The sequence below is a fragment of the Tupaia chinensis genome, unplaced genomic scaffold, assembly GCF_000334495.1.
Source record: "Tupaia chinensis unplaced genomic scaffold, TupChi_1.0 Scaffold144741_1, whole genome shotgun sequence".
Taxonomy (NCBI): Eukaryota; Metazoa; Chordata; class Mammalia; order Scandentia; family Tupaiidae; genus Tupaia; species Tupaia belangeri.
Genome location: NW_006204601.1, coordinates 777,624 through 799,590, shown reverse-complemented (window position 1 = coordinate 799,590; position 21,967 = coordinate 777,624). Strand labels below are relative to the sequence as shown.

General features: G+C 44.8%; 2 protein-coding genes across 4 annotated transcripts in view; one reads left to right on the top strand and one right to left on the bottom strand.

Annotated features, from left to right (window-relative positions):
• The first annotated feature begins 1,582 nt into the window (after positions 1-1,582).
• CFAP97D1 (CFAP97 domain containing 1) lies at positions 1,583-7,016 on the top strand. Its single transcript, XM_006167393.3, has 6 exons — positions 1,583-1,794; positions 2,698-2,768; positions 3,042-3,160; positions 5,422-5,545; positions 6,031-6,087; positions 6,582-7,016. The coding sequence occupies exons 1-5, from the start codon at positions 1,671-1,673 to the stop codon at positions 6,085-6,087; spliced, it is 495 nt and encodes a 164-aa protein (XP_006167455.1). The 5' UTR covers positions 1,583-1,670; the 3' UTR covers positions 6,582-7,016.
• An 8,946-nt stretch (positions 7,017-15,962) lies between these two features.
• MPP3 (MAGUK p55 scaffold protein 3) overlaps positions 15,963-21,967 on the bottom strand; it is a 33,404-nt gene continuing 27,399 nt past the window's right edge. For all 3 annotated transcript variants that reach the window (XM_006167395.3, XM_014583789.2, XM_006167394.2), the window contains one exon: positions 15,963-16,588. In XM_006167395.3, the coding sequence (XP_006167457.1) occupies positions 16,412-16,588 (177 nt within the window). In that variant the 3' untranslated portion in view covers positions 15,963-16,411. The remainder of the gene's footprint in view (positions 16,589-21,967) is intronic.

Here is a 21,967-nt window from a genome sequence, read left to right as displayed (position 1 = left end):
CGGCGTGCCCCTGGTCGCCGGGGCAGGAGTGAGCAGTGGAGAGAGGCCGGGTCAGGGGGCGGGGGCTCCCGAGCCGGGAGCCGCCTTGTCCCGCCCCGGGGGCGGGCCCTCTGGGCGCCCGCAGCTGCGGAACGCCGGGTGCAGCCGCGAGGGGGCCGCCGGTGTTCTAATCCCGGGAAAAACTGGCGCCGCTGGGCCAAGGCAAGCCCGCAAGACTGCCAGGCGCGTCTGCCGGGCAGAAACGCCGCGACTCTCGAGTTTCGGGGTCCTCTCCTCACCCTCGGCAAAAGCAGTTTCTGTATCTTTGTGAACTGGGAAATCACTCGACCAAATGCAACAATAAATGTCCCTAGACGGGTGGGGGTGTACATCCAGTGTCGCTTAGTTTCTTCTGGATTCCAGGGGTACCCGGTTCCCTCTGTGAGCCTTAACTCTCCCTGCTGGGGATCAGTAAGTATCCATTGACATCACCTGGACAGCGCTCAGCAGCCCTCGTTAGAAAACGCAGAATCTCCGCCCCAGTCCAGACCTGCTGAATCCGAATATACACTTGATAGACCCCAGGGGATCCTTTCGAAGATCAAAGCTGAGGTCTGCTCTGGGGGGACATCTGCTTTTAACATGTATTGATAGTCAGCATTGTACTTAAAAGCTTGGACTCTATGAAGCCGGGCTGGGAATTCTGGCCCTGGGGAATGACTAAACCTCTCTGAGCCCATTTGCTGAGGGGTGGGATTGTGGAATGGAGACATTAATAATAGCATCTAACTTCTAGGGTTATTGGAAAGGTTATAAAATGTGACATGCAAGGAGAATGCCCAGCACTACACATAGTGAGCACTTACTGAGTGCTCCTTTCTCCATCAGCAAACGCATTGCACACCCACTGGGTGCTACACCCTGTGCTAATGTGGAGGCAAATCAAACTCCGGTTGCAGCCCTTCCTGAAGCAGGTGCCAACCCCATGTGACCATACATGTCAGCAACTCAGCCTCTCTCCAGCTCCCACTAAATACAAAAGACAGCTTATCCTGGAAGAAACCCTGCCCTCTCCTACTCCCATGACAACCACAGACTCCCTTCCCCCAGGGGGCAAATATGGTCCCTGGAATTCAGGAAACCCACACCAGAGCCCAGCTCTGCCACTAACTTGGTTCTTGAACAGCATGGCCAAGGCTCTCAACTTGAGTTTCTTCATCTGTAAGATGAAATAATTGAAAAAAGATTATCAGTAAGGTCATCTTTCACCCTCCACCTCCCCTCAAAAAAGCAGTGGTCTCTTCAGGGATTGCAAGGAGACTTGCAAAGGCTTTAGACTACTTAGTTTATAGCCCAAGGAATGTAACCAAGGCTGGCATTTCTCTGCCCAGCACCCGGCCCTGCGCCCTGCACACCATTCCTTTTCTGTCCAGTGTTGGCAGCATCTGCACTCCAAGCAGGTGGCAAAGCGTTCAAGTAACTTGCCCTTCATCGTCATTTGGGCCCATGAAAAGCAGAAGCCCAGGGGCAGCCAGGCATGTTCTGCTCCTCCTCCTCCTCCTCCTCCTCCTTTCCTGAGCCCCGTCCCTGATGTCATAACAGCGCAACTATGACAACTTGTCATGGGAACAGCTGAGCAACTCACAGAGGAGCTGTGCGCCTCATTTCTGAAGTGAGGCTAGGAAGAGAAGATGAACAATTCCCTAGATTATCTGGCCTACCCTGTTATCGTCTCTAATCACAGGCAAAGCACAACCTTCAGGAAGAAACTGGACTTCGGCCACTACGTATTTCACAAGAATAGAATACAGATAGGTACGCGGGCAGTTGGGGCTGGACACTGCTGTTAGGGATTCTGGAAGGGCCCTCCATAGTGACTGGCAGTAAATCAGGTCAGTACGTGACTGTGGGACACCACGGCCTTATCTACTGAATTTGGTCAGAAGGACATTAGCATTAGTAACACAATTTACTTGGTTGTAGGGAAAGTCACAGTATTTTTCTGGTTTTCTATGCAAAAATGCATTCTGACTTGCCTGACAACCTATTGTCTTCTACCAGGGAGTTTGTTTCATAGAAACATTCATTTCAAACTCTGTAAAGCCCAGGTAAATGAGAAAGAGGATAGGACCAAATAGAAAGACCAGGGGGACAGCCAGAGGTGTTGTGGTTAAGGGCAGATGGATCCCACATGGCCAACTTTGCAGTTCAAGACCAGACCCAGACACTTGAAAAACACACTGGGTGCATGTGCATGCCCAAGATGCCAAGAGGGAACTATAGGAGAGAGGATTACGATACGGCCACCCCCCTGAGGGAGTGCTTTCTCACTCTCTGTCTCTCTCTTCATAGTGTTCTCTCTATTTCATTATTGGAAAAAGTCAAGCAAGTACACATACCCTAGAGCAAAAATAAATAAATAAATAAATAATGGGAGGAGTGGGAGACAGACGTTTTTGTTGGATTAAAAGGACATTTCTTTCTGAAAACTTTCCTTTTTCCAGCCTTCATCCTTCTTTCCTTTTTGTTCCAAGATCTTCAGAGATGTCAGTTTAGGAAATTCAACCGAACTGAAATTCCTGAACTGGATGAAGGTCAGAATTCAAACCACAAATGTTCGCCAGTCGAGACCCTTGTCTAGGGCAGGAGTGGGTTTCCTGAGGCCACTGCCCAGACTCCCGTGTTGTAACATCGCTCTTTCTTATCTCCATTCTCTAGCAAAGCCTACTGTCGACACCAAACCGCCAGCGGCACACACACATCATATTTTAAAACTGAGCAAACTACAGGTATTTGTTCTTGCCATCTGCAGGTGGATTTTACGAGTTTTTATCTGTCCCAAGGAGGTCCGATTTCCCAGAGGCTTCTAAATACCCACTGAATTCTAAGGCTGGTTACTTCTTGCCCTCCCTGCACACGTCACCCCGTTTCCTAAGTTCTGCTCCCAGTCTCTGCTGTGGCACTCAGAGCACCCCTTGCCCTCAGTCTCACAGGATGCTATGCCCTGGTGTGTTGGAGCATATAGTGACGATGTCACCTGGTGGGGTGGGATTTCTTACCAGGGTGAACAAAAGAGAATCGACAAAATCGAATATGAAAACAAGCAACTGTGTCAGAAAATTGCGAATGCCCATCGCGGCCCTGCCAAGGTGGATTGCTGGAACGAGTACTTTTCCAAGAGGTAGTGTTCTTTCTCTTCGTTTTCGGAAAGTCAAAGCTGACCCACCTGTGTTTTAGGGCAAGGTTTTCCTGAGTGAGAAGAATACTTAAGGGAAGTTATCTTGAAGGATCGCCACAGAGGCCATGCTCAGGAGAGTGCAGACCCCACAGACAGGGACCTTTCTCCCTTTCTCCTGTGCTGAGCTGACTTTTCCTGCAGATTTCTAGTTCCTCTAAGAGGCTTTGCAGAGTCCTAGTTCTAGTCATAAAAATGCTCTGTATACTTTTGTAAAATGATGACCTTGTGTCTTGGTCGCTCAGGCTGCTATAAAAAATTAAATTGGGTGATTCTTCTAAACAAAAGTGTACTACTCACAGTTCTGGAGGTCGGGAAGTCCAAATAAAGGTCAAGGTGCCAGTGAATTCAGTGTCTGGCAAGGATCCACTTTCTGGTTCATACACAACCATCTTTTCACTGTAACCCCTCATGGCAGAAGGGGCAAAGGTCTCTCTCACACTTCTTTTATAAGAGCACTAACATAATAACCTATTAACCTCCCAAAGCGCCCCCCCATACCACCACCTTGAAAATTAAAGTGTCAATATATGAATTTTGGGGGGACCAGCAGGTGGCATGGTGGTTAAAGCGCTGGACACTCCCACATGGCCAACCACAGTTTGAGTCCTGGACCTGGTGGCTTGCTTTCTCACTTTCCCTCTCTCTCTTTCTCTCTCTTTCTTTCTCTCTCTTTCTCTATCTCTCTCTGGTCAAATTAAAATAAATAATTGAATAAATAAAATAAATAATCCTAAAAATTATTTTTAAAAAAAGAATTATTTTTTAAAAATATATGAATTTTTGGAAGACATAAGCATTCAGATCATACCACCATAGCAGCGACTATGACAGACCAGTCTTTTTTTTAAAGAATTATTAATTAAATGTAATTAATTAATTAATTTTAACTTAACCAGAGAGAGAGGGAAAGTAAGAAAGCAAGCTGCCAGGTCCAGGACTGGAACGTGGTCAGCCATGTGGGAGTCCAGTGCCTTAACCACCATGCCACGTGCCAGCCCTGACATAACATCCTTAAAATTAGTTCCACAAATATTTCCTGAGCAGTTGCTATGTGCTAGGCACCAGGAATTACAGATAGAAAATGAGATGTTTCCTAACTTCACAGGGCCAGCAGGTGGTATGGTGGTGAAGGTGCTGGACTCCCATATGACCATCTGGGAGTTCAAGTCCCAGACTTGATGGCTTGAAAATCACACTGGGCACATGTGCAAGCGTGCCCAAAGATCCCAAGAGGAGCAGTAGGAAAAGAGATTAAAGCATGGCCATCTCTCTGAGGGTGGGGGTGATTTCACACTTTCTCACTCTCTGTCTCTCTCCAGTGAGTGCATGTGCCCTATGGCAAAAACCTAAAATAAAAAAAAAATAAAATAAAGAACTCAAGGTCTGGTAGAGAGACATTTATATAAATAATAACAAGACAGTGTAGTCATGACTCCAGAAGAAGTGTATATAGGAAAATAACGTGGTGAAGTGTTTGTGTGTGTGTGCATGCACACGTGTATGGGAGAACGCCAAGATGCCTCTCCTATATACTGGTATATATCAAACTAAGTTGAAGCTGGGGGAAGTTGGGACCAGCAGTTGGCTTAATGGCTATGTTATTGGACTCCCATGTTGTCAACCGTGGTTCGAGTCCTGGACCTGGTGGCTTAAATTCTCACTGGGCACGTGTGCGTGCGTGCCCAAGATCCCGAGAGGAGAACAGAGGAAAAGGGATTGCGGCATGGCCATACCCCCGGGGGGGGGGATTTCTCATTTCTGTCTGTCTGTTTCTGTCTTTCTGGTGAGCGCACGTGCCCTATAGCAAACACCTCTCCAAAACAAAAAAAGAGAGAGAGAGAAAAAGAAAGCTGGGGGAGTCAGGTGAATCAAAACTTGTCCTCAGCCATCTGTGAATCATCTATATGGAGACCATCCCAATCATATAAATGAGAAGATGTGAACCCCAAATCCTGGTTTCACATAATCCGCAGGGAACTTTCATAAATGTTTCACAGATGTTGCCGTCCAAACTCCACCTCAGACAGCAGGGGAGAATCTTCCGGAGAGCAATGAAGTTGAGGACCGGTAAAGCACAGGAGCCTTTAGGGCTCGGCAGGACGGCCGAGGCAGCTTGGCACTTAGCGCTACTGCATCTCTTCTCCCGCTCCCATGTCGGACGAGCATCCGCTTCTTCACCCATCTTAGGGTTTTGTGTTTTTCAGCTTAAACAGAGAAACAAGGAACCGTGAGCTAGTGAGAATCACCATGGAAAACCAGGGCATTCTGAAGAGGCTTGGTGATCGCAAACCCCACTATGACCGCAGGGCTTCCGAGATGGACTGGCAGGCACGTGGGCACTCTTGTCATATTCCGGGTGCATGCAGAATTTGTCTGTGTCCAGACCAGAGAGTCTCAGGAAAGTTCCTTGAACAGCTAGGACCAGATCATGTGAAATGCAACGAGTGGTTGAAAGAAAAACTGTCCAAAGCGAGCAATGCTAACAGGCACAACCCATCTTGGTAACAAAGCTGTTATGTGCCCATTCAAAAAAAATAATCTGGAGCATTGTCTTTCACCCCTTAATTCCATAAGAAAGACTGCATGTACAAGGATGAAGGGGATATGAGTCAGTGTGTGGTTGATTTGCTTCATTTAGGAATGACCCTTCAAAGAGGAAAGACAAGACAAGCCATCCGCAGTGTTTGTAAAACCTTCCGCTCCCTGGCTTTGATCTGTTACCCTTTCCTAAGTCATTATTAGGATTGAGAACTTCAACAGTAGTTCCAGCGCCCTGGCATTGACACAAACCTTTCTGATTTTCTTCCTTCAAGAATTCAAGGCGCTATATCAGAAATACAACAAAATATCTTCTCTCGCGAGATGACTAGGTATGCCTCTTTACTTTAGAACATCGTGATTACAGTTGATACCAAAGTCCTCAGACCCACACAAACAGAGGACAAGGGACCCAGTGAAGGGGATGAATTTTGCTCATCTCGTAGAATATGCCTTGGCCATCCGTTCGAGGAACTTAGAAGACTTCTGACTTTTTCTCTCTCCATACACGTAAATAATGACATTGGCTTTTGTCATCAGCTTTGAGGCTTTTACATGAGTCTAAGTAAGAGGAAGTGACTTGTTCCAGTAAGTCAGAAATGGGAAACCTCATACTTAAAGTTGTGCCAATGGTACATTACAGGTCTCTGTTACTATTCCAGAGTACTTCCATGTTGGCATTTTGTATCATGGTTAGTGTTGTGAATAATGATTAAGTGGTCTCGCCCCCTCCAAGGGAAAAGTATAAGTGGACACCCAGGCTTTTCAAATAGTAGTTCTGTATCATTGATATGTCTCCCTCCCTCTCTCCTCCCCTGAATACAAGGTTACTCACCACGGAAAAAAATACAAGTGAAGGCTCTAGGATTTCTCAGCTGCTTAGAATCTCAAGACACTCCTGAGTGGCTGTATGCTCAATCTTAGGATGCTACAATAAAGCTTGGAACATAAAATGAGTAAGTTACATTTAAGAGACTGGAAGGTTCTAAAGTCCTCACCCCAAAAGGGGACAGAAAAAAAGGAAAGATGCAATAAATATTTTTTATTTGGGGCTATGAAAAGAAGTTTTAACGAGAGAGACCCAGCCGATAACACAGACAGTGTCGTGCTGAACTGTGATGCTGGGGACCACGTGGCCATCGGGTAGGCGGGATGCTGAAACGCATGTCCAGGATCCTAACAAGCTGGAGGGTTGGGAGAGGCGAGAATCTGTCTGCCAGGACCCTGTGGAGGGTGCTGCTGTCTGTCTGTCTCTCATGCATGTGCGCTAGCTCTCTATTGTGAATAAATAAACTTGATAAAAAATAAAACCATCATCACCATCTTGGGGGAAAGAAAAGGTGGGTGAGATGAATCAGTCCCAAGTGCAGTACCGTCAAAAGGGAAACCAAAGTATGTGACAACATCAAGGTTCGGATGACACAAGGAACGAACGCCATCGGTTCCTCTGTGAATACACGAATTTGGAGAATGCCGTGTTGACATCTCCACGTACTCTGTTCATTTACGGGGAGCAGCAACAGTGACATGTCTTAACAGATACAGGGAAAGGATTTGTATGGCTTCGGTGACTGGTCAATTGTGCTGGTTTTGAGTCTGACTCTGTTTTTTAATGTGCTCAAGGGCACATGTGTTCGCTGGAGAAAGACAGAGAGGAGTGGAAATGAGAAAAGAAGGATGGTCACACCGCAGTTCCTTCTCCTCCATTTCTCTCTCCTTCCGGGATTCTGGACATGCACACACATGTGCCCAGCATGTTTCTCAAGCTGCCAGGTCTGGGACTCGAACTGTGCTGTCGGCTATGTGGGATCCAGCTGCTTTAACCACCATGGCAAGGCCTGGCCCCAAGCCTAACCTTTAAAACTTTCTATTTTAGGAGCCATCGGGTGGTGTGTTGGTTAAGGCACCAGTCTCTCACATGACCCAGTGTGGTTTGAGTCCCAGACCTGGCAGCTTGAAAATCATGCAGGTGCATGTGTGTGTGCATGTGCCCAAAAATCCCAAGAGAAGAATGGAGAAGGGATTGCAGCAAGGCCATCCCTCCTGGGGGGTGATTTCTCACTTACCATTCTTTGTCTCTGTCTCTCCTTGGTGAGCACATGAGCCCTATGCAAAAACTTTTTTAAAATAAAGATCTATCTATTTCGAAATAATGACGGATTCACAGGTAGTTGCAAGCGTACAGGGAGGCCTCCTGCGCCCCTCCCTCAGAGCCCCCACCCCAGTGTTAACATCTTGCCTAACCATAGTGCAAAATCAGGACACTGACATTGGTACAACCCAGATAGCACATGCAGATTTCATCAGTTGGGCATGCACTCATTCGTGGATGTGTGTGTATAGCGCTCTGCAGTTTTGTAACGTGTAACTGTGTGACCACAACCACTTTCAAAATAACTGTATTAAAATCAAAGACACTCTTGTGGCTGGATCCCACATGGCCAGCTACTCAGCAGCTTGGAAAACACACTGGGCGTGTGTGTGTGTGTGTGTGTGTGTGTGTGTGTGTGTCCCAAATCCCGAGAGAATAGAGGAGAAATTCCCCTGGGAGTTGCTTTCTAACTCTCTTTGTCTCTGTCTCTCCCTGACGAGTTCATGCACCCTCTGGCAATTAAAAAAAAAAACTTATTAACAGTATTTCCTAAAAAACTGTAGAGCTAAGTTTCAAGCTACACATCCAAAAATAGTTCCCATACAGTTACCCTACAGTTAGTGAACTCCAGAATATACTCCTCCTCTCTAGCTATAACTTTGTATCATCAACCAAACTCTGCCAATCCCTCCTCCCATCACCCTCCTTAGCTTCAGTGACCGCTAGTCCACTCTACTTCCATGGGATCAATGTTTTAACTTCTGCACGAGAGAATATTTATCTTTCTATGCCCGGCTTATTGTACTTAACATGATGTGTTCCAAACTCCTCAAATATAAATAAATAAATATGTATATATACATATCAAATCAGGGTGATTTCCATGCCACCTTAAGCGTTTACCATTTCTTTGAGTTGGGAATACATATATATGTATACCTGTATATGTATAATATGTATGTGTATATGTATATACATATAGGTATATGTATGTATACATGTGTGTACACATACTTATATGTATGTATATATGTATATATATGTGTGTGTATATTTTTTTAAGCTAGAGAGAGGATTTTAATATTCCCAACTCAAAGAAATGGTAAATGCTTAAGGTGGTATGAAAATCACCCTGATTTGATCATTGCACATTGTATACATGTATTGAAATTTTATACTATAGCCCATAAATATGCACAATTATTATTTGCCAATTTAATATAAGAATTTAAAAAGAAAAAATAACCATTTTAAAAGGCTCAGCTACAGTGTACTGAGCTGCAGTGCTGGAAGCCACATGGCTGACTATGGGTTTGGATACTGAGTCAACCTGAAAACATGCCAGGTGCAGGTGCCTAAGATTCTGATGAGCTGGAGGGCTGGGGAGAGGGTCTTGGTGTAATGAGACCCTGTCAAGTGTCTGTCTCTTGCACGCATGTGCATGCACATGCACTCTCTCATGAATGTGTAAGTGTACACAAAATTCTGAAAGGAAAGGGATTGCAGTGTGACACCTCAAATGGGAGGTGCTTTCCCACTTTCCCCCCTATCTAGCAAGTGCACACGCCCTTGCATAATGGTTACATGGCTGGACTCCAGTGTAATCTACTACAGTTTGTGTCCCAGACTTGGTGGCTTAAAACTCACACATGCCAGGCACATATATGTGCATGCCCAAAATCCCTGGGGGGTGATTTCTCACCTTCTGTTTCTCTCTTTGGCATACACACACATCCTATAGCAAAAATCTCTTTTAAAAAATTGCATGATATATAGTTTCCTATTCTTTTACTTTCAGCCTACCCATGCCAGTTTGTTCAAGAGAACATATACTTATAGGAAGCATATAGTGGGTCATGCTTTATTTTATCTGCTCTGCCAATCTATTAATTGGTCCTTCTGTCCTCTTCACTTTTAAAATAGAAACATAGAATCAATAGAATCAATCTTCAGTATTTCCTCTATAAACATTGAGTACCACGTCAGATGCTGGCATCACTTTTAGCCATAAAATATCGGTTTAAGAAATATCAACAGGTGAAGGATACTCTATTAAGCTTACTTCTACTTTGTCATATATATTTTTTTTCTTTCTGACATTCTCAGCCTTCTGTTAATTTCTGTTTGGAGACTTTCCTTTAGCCGTTCTTTAAGGGTAATTCTCAACAAATTCTGCTTCCCTTCATCTGACAATGTCTTTATTTTCCCCTACATTTCTTTTCTTTTTTTTTTGGAGAAGTTTTTGCTATAGGGTGCGTGCACTCACCATTCACAGAGAGGGAGAGAGAGACAGAGACGGAATGCGAGAAATCACCTCCTGGGGGGGATGGCCACACCACAATCTCTTCTCCTCCATTCTCCTCTCAGGATCTTGGGCACGCACGCACACGCGCCCGACGAGTTTTAAGCCACCGGGTCTGGGACATGAACCATGGTTGACTACATGGGAGTCCAGTGACATAGCCATTACACTAACTGTTGGTCCCTCCCCTACATTTCTTAAGGTTAGTTTCACCAGATACAGGATTCAAGGTTGACAATTCTGTTTTCAGAACTTGAAATTGTGTTGCTTATTTCTCGACTCCATAATTTCCTTTACAGACAATGCTAAAATAGGATTTGTATTGTTTTTTTTCCTAGCTGTTTCTGCATTTAAAAATTTTTTTATCTTTAGTTTTCAAAAGATTAATGATAATGAATCAGCATGGATTTTAACTATCCTTTAACTTTTTGAATTATGTTTACATCTTTCTTGTACCAGCATTGCTACCAGTTGATCATCTTTTTAAATTTAGAGGATGGTTTTCCTGGTTTAGGGTATGGTAAAAGGTTTTCTACTGCATCCTGGACATTTTGGTTATGTTAAGTATTGCTGACTCCTAATTAAATCTTCTGTTTTAGCCGATAGTAGCCTGGTTTGGATGCATGTGTGGGTTCTGACCTTCTTTTGTGGATTTTAGTTCCAATGAAGCTCAGAGCCTTTGCAGTGTGATTCCTGGTCTGTCGTGTTCTTCAAGGTATATGGGCCTCCTGCTCAGTCCCCGCGGCTGTCTTCTGGTTCATCAGAAGGTGCTTCCCTGGGTTACATGATGTCATCGGGCCTTCTGCAGAGGGGTGGGCAGACATTGCAGGGCTAGGTGTCCAGATGCCACTGGGTGGGGTGGGGGGGCGGGGCGAGAGACACAGGGCTTCGTCACTGCAGCTGCTGCTGCTGAATAAGGCCACCTGCTGGTGCTTCAGGTCTCTGCTGGGCTTCCCCTTCCCTATTCTCCGGCCAGAGAAAGCAAGCAAGCTTTTCTTGTTCTGTTCTGTTTTTTTTTTTTCTTTTCTTTTCCTTTTTCTTTCTCTTTCTGTCTACATCTGTTGGTAGTTCTGGGTTACAGACCTCTCCAGAGCCCAGTATGGGGAATACGGAAGATTAAACCAACCCCAAGGAACTCACCCCCTTGTTGTTAGTCAAGTCCTGAGGTCCCTAGTCAGCCCATTGTCATCTTTTTAGCTTTCAGAGCGTTTTTATTACTGTCTGTTATACCTCCCAAAGGGGCCAGCCAATGGTGTGGTGACTAAGGCAGCTGGATCCCACATGGCTGGCTGCACGGTTTAAGTCTCAGACCCAAAGGCTTGCATGGGAAGCATGTGTGCCTGCATTTCCCCAAATCCTAGAATGGAGGAGAAGAGATGGCAGTATTTCCAAGGTATTTAGTTGTACTTAGAGGAGAGGAAGAAGTTATTCTACACCATCATGTTCTGAAACCACAAGACCGAATTTTAAAAGAAGCAATGACTGCAGAATGTGTTAAAAGGGTTGGGGGGAAATGGTGTATTAACTCTACCAAACAGAGAAATGCTGCTTATTGGCTCTTTACCTGATTCAAGAAAGAATTTCATGTATATGATGAAGTCAAGTGTTTGGATGTATGATCTTGAGATTGAGGCATGAACAGTGTGATACTGGGATAGCAGATGCACAGTTTGACTTGCCATTTTGTTGTTGTTGTTGTTGCTTTTGCTATAGGGTGCACATGTTTGCAGGAGACGGGGTGGGGGGGAGGGGGAGTGATGAATCACCCCCGGGGAGGTGAAGGATGGCCATGCCACAATCCCTTCTCTTCTTGGCATTTTGGGCATCTGCACACATGTGCATAGTGTGTTTTTCAAGCCACCACCAGGTCCAGGACTTGAATCATGAAGTTAGACAAGTGGGATCCAGTGACCTTAACCTCCACACTACCTGGCTGGCCCTGGCCACATGTTTTAAAGCATATATGTATTTGAACACACAACTGACATAACTAACACTTAACACATCTGAAGACTGCCTGTGAATGACAAGGTGGTTGCAACTTTCTTAAACCCATGTCCTGCAGGGGGTGAGGAGGTGGCAGGGAAGGTTACACATCACTGGATCAAGGAAGGCAAACAGGATTGACTTACTCTGTAATGCTGCTGGCAATGCTAACATTGTGTTCTGAAAGAGCCAAAGGCAGAGCCTAGATTCAATAGTACAGTGCCATCATCGATTAGTAATGTCTGCTACAGGTGCAAGAATAAGTGATTAAAACACATACGCTATCCATTTAACATCCCTGCTTTAGAAAATTCCTCTAGCACTCATATCCTTTCTGGTCATAGACACAAGCAGAAAACTTACCTGTGTTTGTGGGCCAATGGGGATGGGGTGGGAGGGTAGGAATATCTTGAAGAATTTGTAGTAAAGAGATTTGTTGGTGTGGGGGCCCAGAGTGATGATCTTTTGTAAAAATTTTACCCAGGGGCTCAAAACATATTACTGCTAGTTGAAATAAGACATTTACATACATCCCACCACTATATATTTGTAGACACATGTAGTTTTTTTTGTTTGTTTGTTTTTTAAGCAATACTTTGTCTCTCCTCACGAATAACAAAAACACCTCCAAGTGACCTCTGTTTCTGGGGGCCCTAGTCATTCTACTTTCACAGATCTAGTAGCAAACAGCTGCAGAAACAGAGTTACTTGGGGGTAGGGAGGCTCCCTGACAGGAAATAAAGCAAACATCCCATTTTAATACCTTGCTTTGTAATACACATAATGAGAATTGTCACCATTTCATCTGACAATTGTGGAAAAATATTGAGTAAGAGACCAAAAAAAAGTCTGTGGAGTAGTATAAAATACAGAAAAACATCACCCAGTGCTCAGTGAGTGTCAACACTAGAGGAAAAAACCACCCACATGGGACTTCCTAGAGTTGGTTAGGGTCTCTGCTATCTTGGGATGAAAGAGTAGGGGGATTTTCAAGCCATTTTGAGCCATTTTTTACTTAAGTGAGTTCTGCCTGTGAATGGACTTCGGATCCCAGTTTTCTTGCATAACAACTTTACATGTACCATTCACACCTCAAAAGGCAGCTCTCTCCCTGGCCAGGTTCTCTGTGGAACACATCAAGACCAACATCACTTAGTAAGAACGTAATACACTCCGAAACCTGCAGATGGTATGCTGGTTAAGGACCTGGGTGCACACCTAGGCGACTGCAGTTCAAATCCCAGGCCTGGCTGCTTGAAAAATCACACCAGGCAAGTCTGTGTACATGCCCAAAGTCCCAGGAAGAGAATGGAAGAGAAGGGATTGTGCCGTGACATCTCCCCTGGGCAGGGGTGACTTCTTACTTTCCCTCTCACTGTCTGTCTCTGTCCCTCTGGTGAGCACACTGGCCCAATGGTAAAAAACAAGAATAATAATCCAACACTCTGCCAATGCAGAGAAGACCCTGTCATTTTGCTAGAAAGTTCTGAAGAACATGATCCTATTAGGTAGGACTACCAGGTTTTGAGGAAAGGCGTTCTTGTATAAGAAGGTAAAATGAAAATTTCTAAATGAGAAGCAAACTTTCTCCCTGGTGCTTCACCTTTGCCCTGGCCTCCTCCTCTTCTCATGAGTGAAAGAGCTTGAAAATTTATACATGGGGCCAGCGTATGGCCTGGTAGTTAAGGGTGCTGGATCCCACATGGCCGACCACACTGGTTTGAGTCCCAGATCAGGTGGCTTGAAAAACTCATCAGGCACATATATGTGCATGCCCCAAATCCAAGAGATGGAGAAGGGATTATGGCATGACCATGCCCCAGGGGGAAGAATGCTTTCTCCCTCTCCCTCTATCTGTCTCTGGTGAGTGCACAAGCTCTCTGACAATTAAAAAAAGAAAAAAACTTTCATATGTAAGTAGATTCCATTCAGTCTTAGAAGTTATATCCATCCTTCATATTATTTTAAATTCTATCTATCCTTTTTTTTTTTTTTTTGCTATGGACACATGTGCTCACCAGAGAGAGAGAGAGAGAGAAAGTGACAAAGAAGGAGTATAGGCATGTTACAATCCTTTCTCCATTTCTTCTTGGGATTTTGGACACACATGCACACATGCCTGACACTTTTCTCAAGCTGTGAGGTCCGGGACTTGAACCACAAAGTTGACCACGTAGGATCCAACTATCTTAACTGTCACATCACCAACTAGCCCTTCCTTACTCTCTTCATGGGTAGTCTCAGTTCTGGGCCCATGGAAGAATAAGGCAGTATAATATAGTGGCTAAAGACCATCTCTGGTTAATTAGAAAGATTTAGGCTCAAATACTATAGGTCTGCTATATATATATATTTTTTTTTTTTTTTGAGAGAGATTTTTGCTATAGGGTACATGAGCTCACCAGAGAGAAAGTGAGAAATCACCCCCCAGGGTGATGACCAGATCACAATTCCTTCTCCTCCATTCTCCTCTCAGGATTTTGGGCATGCATGCATGCACATGCACCCAGTATGAGTTTCAAGCTGCTGGGTCCAGGACTCAAACCATGGTCAATAACGTGGTTACGCCATCTGCTGGTCCAGTAGATCTGCTATTTTTTTAAAGCTCTGTGAGACTGAGCACATTATTTAAATTTTCTAAGTCTTGTTCCTTTGTTTTTTCTCATTGGTATAATACAACGGTAACAATCCTACTTCATTGGCTTGACGCAATTGTCAAGGTAATGTACATAAAGGCCTTCTGCAGCACCCGAGACAGAATAAAGACCTACACACACTGGCTATTAACATGAAAAATTCTCTGAGCAGCCATGATATATCTGTGGGGACCAGCAGATGGCGTAATGGTTATATCATTCAGTTCAAGTCCGGGACCCAATGACTTAAAACTCACGCCAGGTGTGTGTGCATGTGTGTCTAAAATCCCGAGAGAAGAATGGAAGAGAAGGGACTGTGGCACGGCCATCCCTCTAGAGGGTGATTTCTCGCTTTCTGTCTCTTTATCTCTTCGGCAAGCACACGTGCCCTAGAGCAAAAAATCTCTTAAAAAAAAAAAAAAGAGATATCCTGTGTGACATTAATCACTTGAGCCCAGAGACTACCCACAAGGCCCACGCTCACTCTACAGACTGTTATTTTGACAGTCGGGATTGATTTATCATGCTTTAAAGATAGTTTTGATAGGAAGTCAGCTGGTTTTTTCACAATTTAGCAAAACAGGATCCTCAGTAATCTGAAGGCAGGGGCAGGCTGGAGCCAAGGCACTGTCAGTAACAGAAGGACAACTGGTGGGACAGGACTGAGAGACAAAGCAAGGACTCAATGTGTGGAGTCCGAGGGTACTTAGAAAGGGGGCAAGCAGCCTACATTCCTCAAGCGTCCCTGGAGGCACTGCTGTGTCATAGAATATACGGTAATTCTGTTGACATGAAGGGTGCCTACATCTCCCAGGAACAGTTCATGTAGGCCTGCTTCTTAAAAATGCAGAGAACCAGCACCAGCAGGTGGCATGGAGATTAAGGCACTAGATTCCCATATGGCCAGCCAGGGTTCGAGTCCTGACCCAGTGGCTTTTAAGGCATTTGCGGGGGTGTGGGTTCATGTCAGGTGTGTTGTGCATGTGTGCCCAAAATCCTGAGAGGAAGATGGAGAAGGGACTGCAGTATGGCCATCCCCTCTGGGTGGGGGGGTGATTTCTCACTTTCCCTCTCTCTCCAGTGAGCACACATGTCCTCTGGCAAAACCAAACACAAATGAACAAACAAAATAAGCAAAGAACCAAATTTCTATTACCTGGCAAGCACTCACCATCAAAAAAGGTTAAAATAACATTTTCAGTGCTTGAAGACAGGAATTTCAGTTACATGGACAATCCCCTTGGTAAAACAACTTAGCTTCCAACAAAATTGAGTCAATGAAGAATTGCTATGTTTATAAAGCTTAAACATCTCTGCAAATCAGTACTGTACACGTTAACTACTACCATCACTAAAAGACAGTGATTACTTAACTTTGGTACAAAGAATCAGGGTCAACTTGCCTGCGATACTTTAATGAATGAAATGGGTATTTTGTGATATGCCCCTTTCAATTCTTGACCCAAAGGGGCGCAGTGAAAAACAACAGACAAAAACAAAAGACTTCCCACAGATACTCTTCTTGATGACGGTTTGTGGAGAATTCCACCCTCTCTGCACTGAGGTTCCTTGAAGATTACATGAGGGTGGCCACACGTGATGGTCTTGAAGGTCCCCTGCAGCCTGGATGATCTGGATAGTTACCTGACCCAACTAACAGGTACCCAGTGAGTGTCCTTGCTCAGCTTCTCCAAGACCACTGTGAGCTGGCTGCATGCCCCCTGGAGGTCCTCCTTCACCAGCACTGTGTCCACCAGGTGCCCGTAGTGCTGGTCGATGAAGGCGGCAGAGGCGGCCATCTCTTGCTGTTCCTCATCCTGCAAGGAAAGGGGCAGTTTGGAGCAACTGGACAGTCCTCCCGTAAGAAACCTATAGCCTCCGTCATAGGCCAAATGCCAGCCTTTAATGTTGAAGTGCAGAGCACGTGACTGTGCTCCACTCATAACCATGGTGTACACAAGAACAGAACGCAGTGACGATATTGAATTAGACTTCCGAGAAAGTTCGAGAGCAGCAGAATAATCATTGTCCAGTCATTCACTCAAAAAACATCTCCTGAGGACCTGTGAGTCTCAGTCCCGGGTCCAGGACTCAAACCCAGGTCCAGCTCCTTAACCACTACACCACCTGCTGGCTAGGATATCGAGTGCTTTGGGGGGGGGGGGTGCTGATTTCATGTCTGTGCACACGTCAATATCATACTTCCTGCTCCCAAAGTACTTCTAAAATAGCAGTACTATTGTATTGCATGGCAATCAGTGTACAGGTTAAATAAGACAGAACTATAAATAATGTTAATTACATGAAAGCAGGACCAGCAGATGGCGGAATGGTTACATCGCTGGACTCTCCCATAGTGGACTACAGTTCGAGTTCTGGAACCGGTGGCTTAAAATTCAAGCCAGGCTCGTATGCGTGCGTGCCCAAGATCCCAAGAGGAGAATGGAGGGGAAGGGATTGCAGCATGGCCATCCACCTGGGGGGTGATTTTTCGCTTTCTGTCTCCTTGTTTCTCTCTGTCCAGTGATCATGCATGTCCTATAATAAAAATCTCTCTCTCTAAAAAATAAAGAACTATATAAAAGCAAAAGCAAGCATTTCTGGAATCAACTAGGGGAAGAAGGAGAATCAGTCATTCTAAAGCCCTTCTGAAGACTCCTTAATTCATAATGTACAAATATTTTTCATTCCCTCACACCAGGGCCAAACGTCAGCACAGCAGACAGAGTGAAGTTACTTAAGAAAGTGCTGGGACAACTCTGATCAAGTTCCCCATTTCCTTAGGGTATCTGATTTGACTAGTCACACTGCTTCCCTGACACCTGGTGTTAAGAACAGACAACAACCCTATCTCCAAATGTGGTCTGGGGTCTGCCTATACACATCAAATCTCGTGGAAGATTTGTGCTGGGCCAGTTAGTAGCATGATGGTTAAGGCACTGGATCCCACAAGGTCTACTGCACATTCAAGTCCTAGGCCCAGTACCTTGGAAAACACACCAGGTGCATGTGTGTGCATGACCAATATTCCAAATGGAGGCGAAGGGATTGCAGTGTGACCATCCCCCATGAAGGGGATGCTTTCTCATGTTCCTTCTCTTTCTGTCTCTCTCAGGCAAGTGCACGCATCCTCTAGCAAATTATAATTATTTTTAAATGTACTAAAATTCGAGATGCCAGGACCAGCTGTGGTGATGTATACAAGTAAGATTCTGTAGTACTCTGTGGGCTTGAACCACATGGGAGGCACAGGTTTGATTCCTCGTCCAACCTAAGGGCCAGCCATGGTGGCATATGCCTGAAATCCCAGCAGATTAGGAGGCTGGGGATTGGCAGCTCAAAGCATGCCTGAGCAACATAGGAAAGCACATCTGAAAAAGAGCCAGGTGTGAAAACAGCAGATAGTGTAACGGCTATGTCGCTGGACTCCCATGTAGTCAACCGCAGTTCGATCCCTGGACTGGGTGGCTTAAACTCACGCTGGGCATGTGTGCGTGTGTGCCCAAGATCCTGAGAGGAGAATGGAGGAGAAGGGATTGGGGTGTGGCCATACCCCCTGGGGGGTGATTTCTTGCTTTCTGTCTCTCTATTTCTCTGTCTTTCTGGTGAGCACACACGCCCTATAGCAAAAACCTCTCAAAAAAAAAAAAAAATGAGCCAGGTATATGGCATACGCCTGTAGTCCCAGCTAGGAGGCTGAAGCAGGAAGATTGTGACAGCAAGACCTTGTCATTAAAAAAAAAAAGAAGAAGGAACTGGCGATGCCTGAGTTCCACTCTAAACCCCAAGGCCAAGTGTGAGAAGAGCAGGAGTCTGTATCTGGACAGCCTCACTGTGACCTTGATGCACACACGTGCTGGGAACAAGCACGGCTTCGGGGTAGTGGGTGACATCTGCAGATAGAGGAGCAAGGTGCACAACTAGCGGGCAGACTGACCTGCAGCTGACAAATCTATCAGCTGCTGCAATGCATCATAGCCTCCTGCTTGCAAAGCAGCATTCTGGTGGGTAATAAGGGAGATGGACTCGATGGCATAACTGCCCAACGCGGAAGACAATGGTAAAGCCTACAGTTCTGTTCCTCTCGAAATGATAGCTACAGTCCAGGGAGGGTCCTGACACCTGTTTTTTTTTGCATTCCTGGGGCCCTGGTGATTTGGCACAATTTTTTATGTCCTAGGAAGCTGCCCTCTTTTTGTTTTAGAGTTATTTATCTGATGTTATTATTTTTTAAAATTTGCTATAGGGTATGTTTGCTCACCAGAGAAACAGAGAGGGAAAGTGAGAAAGCAAACTACTTAGGTCCGGTACTTGAACTATGGTCAGCCATGTAGGAGTCCAGCATACTAACCACTATGCCACCTGCTGGCTCCAGAAGCTGTCCTAATAATCTTCCTTTTGTCTTCTTAAAACACTAAGCCAGGACCAGCGGTTGGCATAATGGCTATGTCGCTGGATTACCATGTAGTCGACCACGGTTTGAGTCCCGGACCCAATGGCTTAAACTCACGCCAGGTTCATGTGCGTGCATGCCCAAGATTCCAAGAGGAGAAGGGAGGAGAAGGGATTACAGTGTGGCCATCCCCCTTGGGGATTGATTTCTCACTTTCTGTCTCTCTGTCTGTCTCTGTCTTTCTGATGAGTGCACATGCCCTATAGCAAAAACCTCTCCAAAAAACAAAAAATAACAACAATAACAAAAACTAAGCCTTTCACATCCCAGTTAGTAAATTCTTTCAATCCTAAAATAAATGTAAAACAAAATAAAACCAAAATTATATTTTTTGGGCCATTGGGAAAGTCTTGGCACATTTTTGCATAGAAAAACAATAGAAAAATCATATGACTTTTCCAGTGACCCAATAGTAAAACATATGGACAAAATGATCCTAAAATCCACATGAAATGCAAGGAACCCAGAAGAGCTTCTGTTTTTGGAGAGGTTTTTAGCTATAGAGAGCGTGCACTCACCAGAAAGACAGAGAGAGACAGAGAGATAGAAAGCGAGAAATCACCCCCCCCTGGGGGGGGGGGATGGCCACGCCACAATCCCTTCTCCTCCATTCTCCTCTCGGGATCTTGGGCACACACGTACACATGCCCAGAGTAAGTTTAAGCCACCGGGTCCAGGACTCAAATCGCAGTTGACTACATGGGAGTCCAGCGACATAGCCATTACGCTAACTGCTGGTCCCATCTTTTAAAAGACCAAAGTTGGGAGACCAGCAGGTGGCACAGTGGTTAAGGGTGCTGGACTCCCACATGGCCGACCGTGGTTTGAGTCCTGGACCTAGTGGCTTGCTTTCTCGCTTGTTCTCTCTCTCTCATTCTGTCCCTCTCTGGTCAAATATAAATAAATAAAGTTAAATAAAAATAATACTTAAAAAAAAGAGTTGGAAGACTCATACTTTCTGGTTTCAAAACTTACTACAAAGCTACAGTAATCAAGGCAGTGTGTTACTGACATATGGACAGGCATGTTTTGGGTTGCTCAGAAAGTCACAATGCAATTTTGCATAGAAAAATACATCATAACTTTCCCAATGACCTAACAGACCAATGGGATGGAATTGAGAGTCTAGAATATACTTACTTTTTTGGCCAATTGATTTTTTAAAAATGATTGTTTTATTCAACTTTATTTATTTATTTTAATTTGGGCAGAGAAGGGCAGAGTGAAAGAGAGAGAGAGAGAAAGCAAGCTGCCAGGTCTGGGACTCAAACTGCAGTTGGCCATGTGGAAGTTCAGCACCTTTAGCCACCAGCCACCTGCCGGCCCCCTGGCCAATTGATTTTTGACAAAGGTCACAAGATAATTAAATGAAAAAAGGATATTCTTTTTAATAAGTAGTGCTAGGACAACTGGATATTTACATGTAGACAATAAAACTGGATCTCTATCGCATATAGAAATTAACTCAAAGTGGATAGACGTAAATGTAACTGATAAAACTATAAATCTTTTAAAATAAAATAAAGGTTTAATTTTTGTGACACTGGATTAGACCATGGGTTCTTAGATATGACACCAAAACCATAAGCAACAAAAGAAAAACATTCATTAGACTTCATCAAATTGAAAAGTTTTGTTTCAAAGGACATTATCAAGAAAGTAAAAAGAGGAACCAGCAGTTAATATAATGGCTATGTTGCTGGGCTCCCATGTAGTCGACTATGGTTCGAGTCCCAAACCTGGTGGCTTAAACTCACGCCGGGTGCATGTGCGTGTATGCCCAAGATCCTGAGCGGAGAACAGAGGAGAAGAGATTGAGGCGTGGCCATCCCCCCTGGGGGGTGATTTCTCGCTTTCTGTCTCTCTGTCTTTCTGGCGAGCTCACACGCCCTATAGCAAAAACCTCTCCAAAGGAAAAAAAAAAAAAGAAAGTAAAAAGATAGCCCACAGAATGGAAGAAAATATTTACAGTCATGCATCTGATAATGGACTGGTGCCCAGAACATATAAATAATCCTCACGGGGCTAGCAGGTGATATAGTTAAGGCACTAGACTCTCACATGGCCAACTATGGTTTGAGTCCTGGACCTGGTGGCTTAAAAATCACGCCAGGAACGTGTGCATGTATGCCCAAAATCCCAGGAAAAGAATGGAAGAGAAGGGATTGTGGCATGGCCCATCCCCCTGGAGGGTGATTTCTCACTTTCTCTGTCTCTCTCTGGAGAGTACCCATGCCCTATGGCAAATACCTTTTAAAAAAATTGTACAACTCAGTAATAAAGACAATCCAATTTTGAAATGGGGCCTAGTCACAGTAGCCCACAGATAGTGCAGGCTAGAAGCTGCATAGGGGGCCCAGATTCTGTTCCTAGGCCAATCTAAACATGCTGGGCACAGTTGCACGCACCTGTCAAAAAACACTCAACACTGCCCAGCCCCTGTGCTTCGGCCTGCAGTGTACCAGACTGAAGAGCTGGAAGTCACATGCTGATAGTGGCTGGCGTCCCTGGCCTGGTTGGCCTGCAACACACCAGGAGCCTATCCACATGCCCAGGAGCCTGGCAGGCTGGAGGGCTGGAGGAAGGGAACAGTAGAATAACTAAGCCCTGTAAAGGGTGTTTCTTTCTCTATCTCTCATGATAGAAATTAATTTTATTGTGAATTAAAAAAAAAAATATATATATATATATATATATATATATGCTTATCTCTGTCTCTCTTCTTTCCTTTTGACTCTTTTCC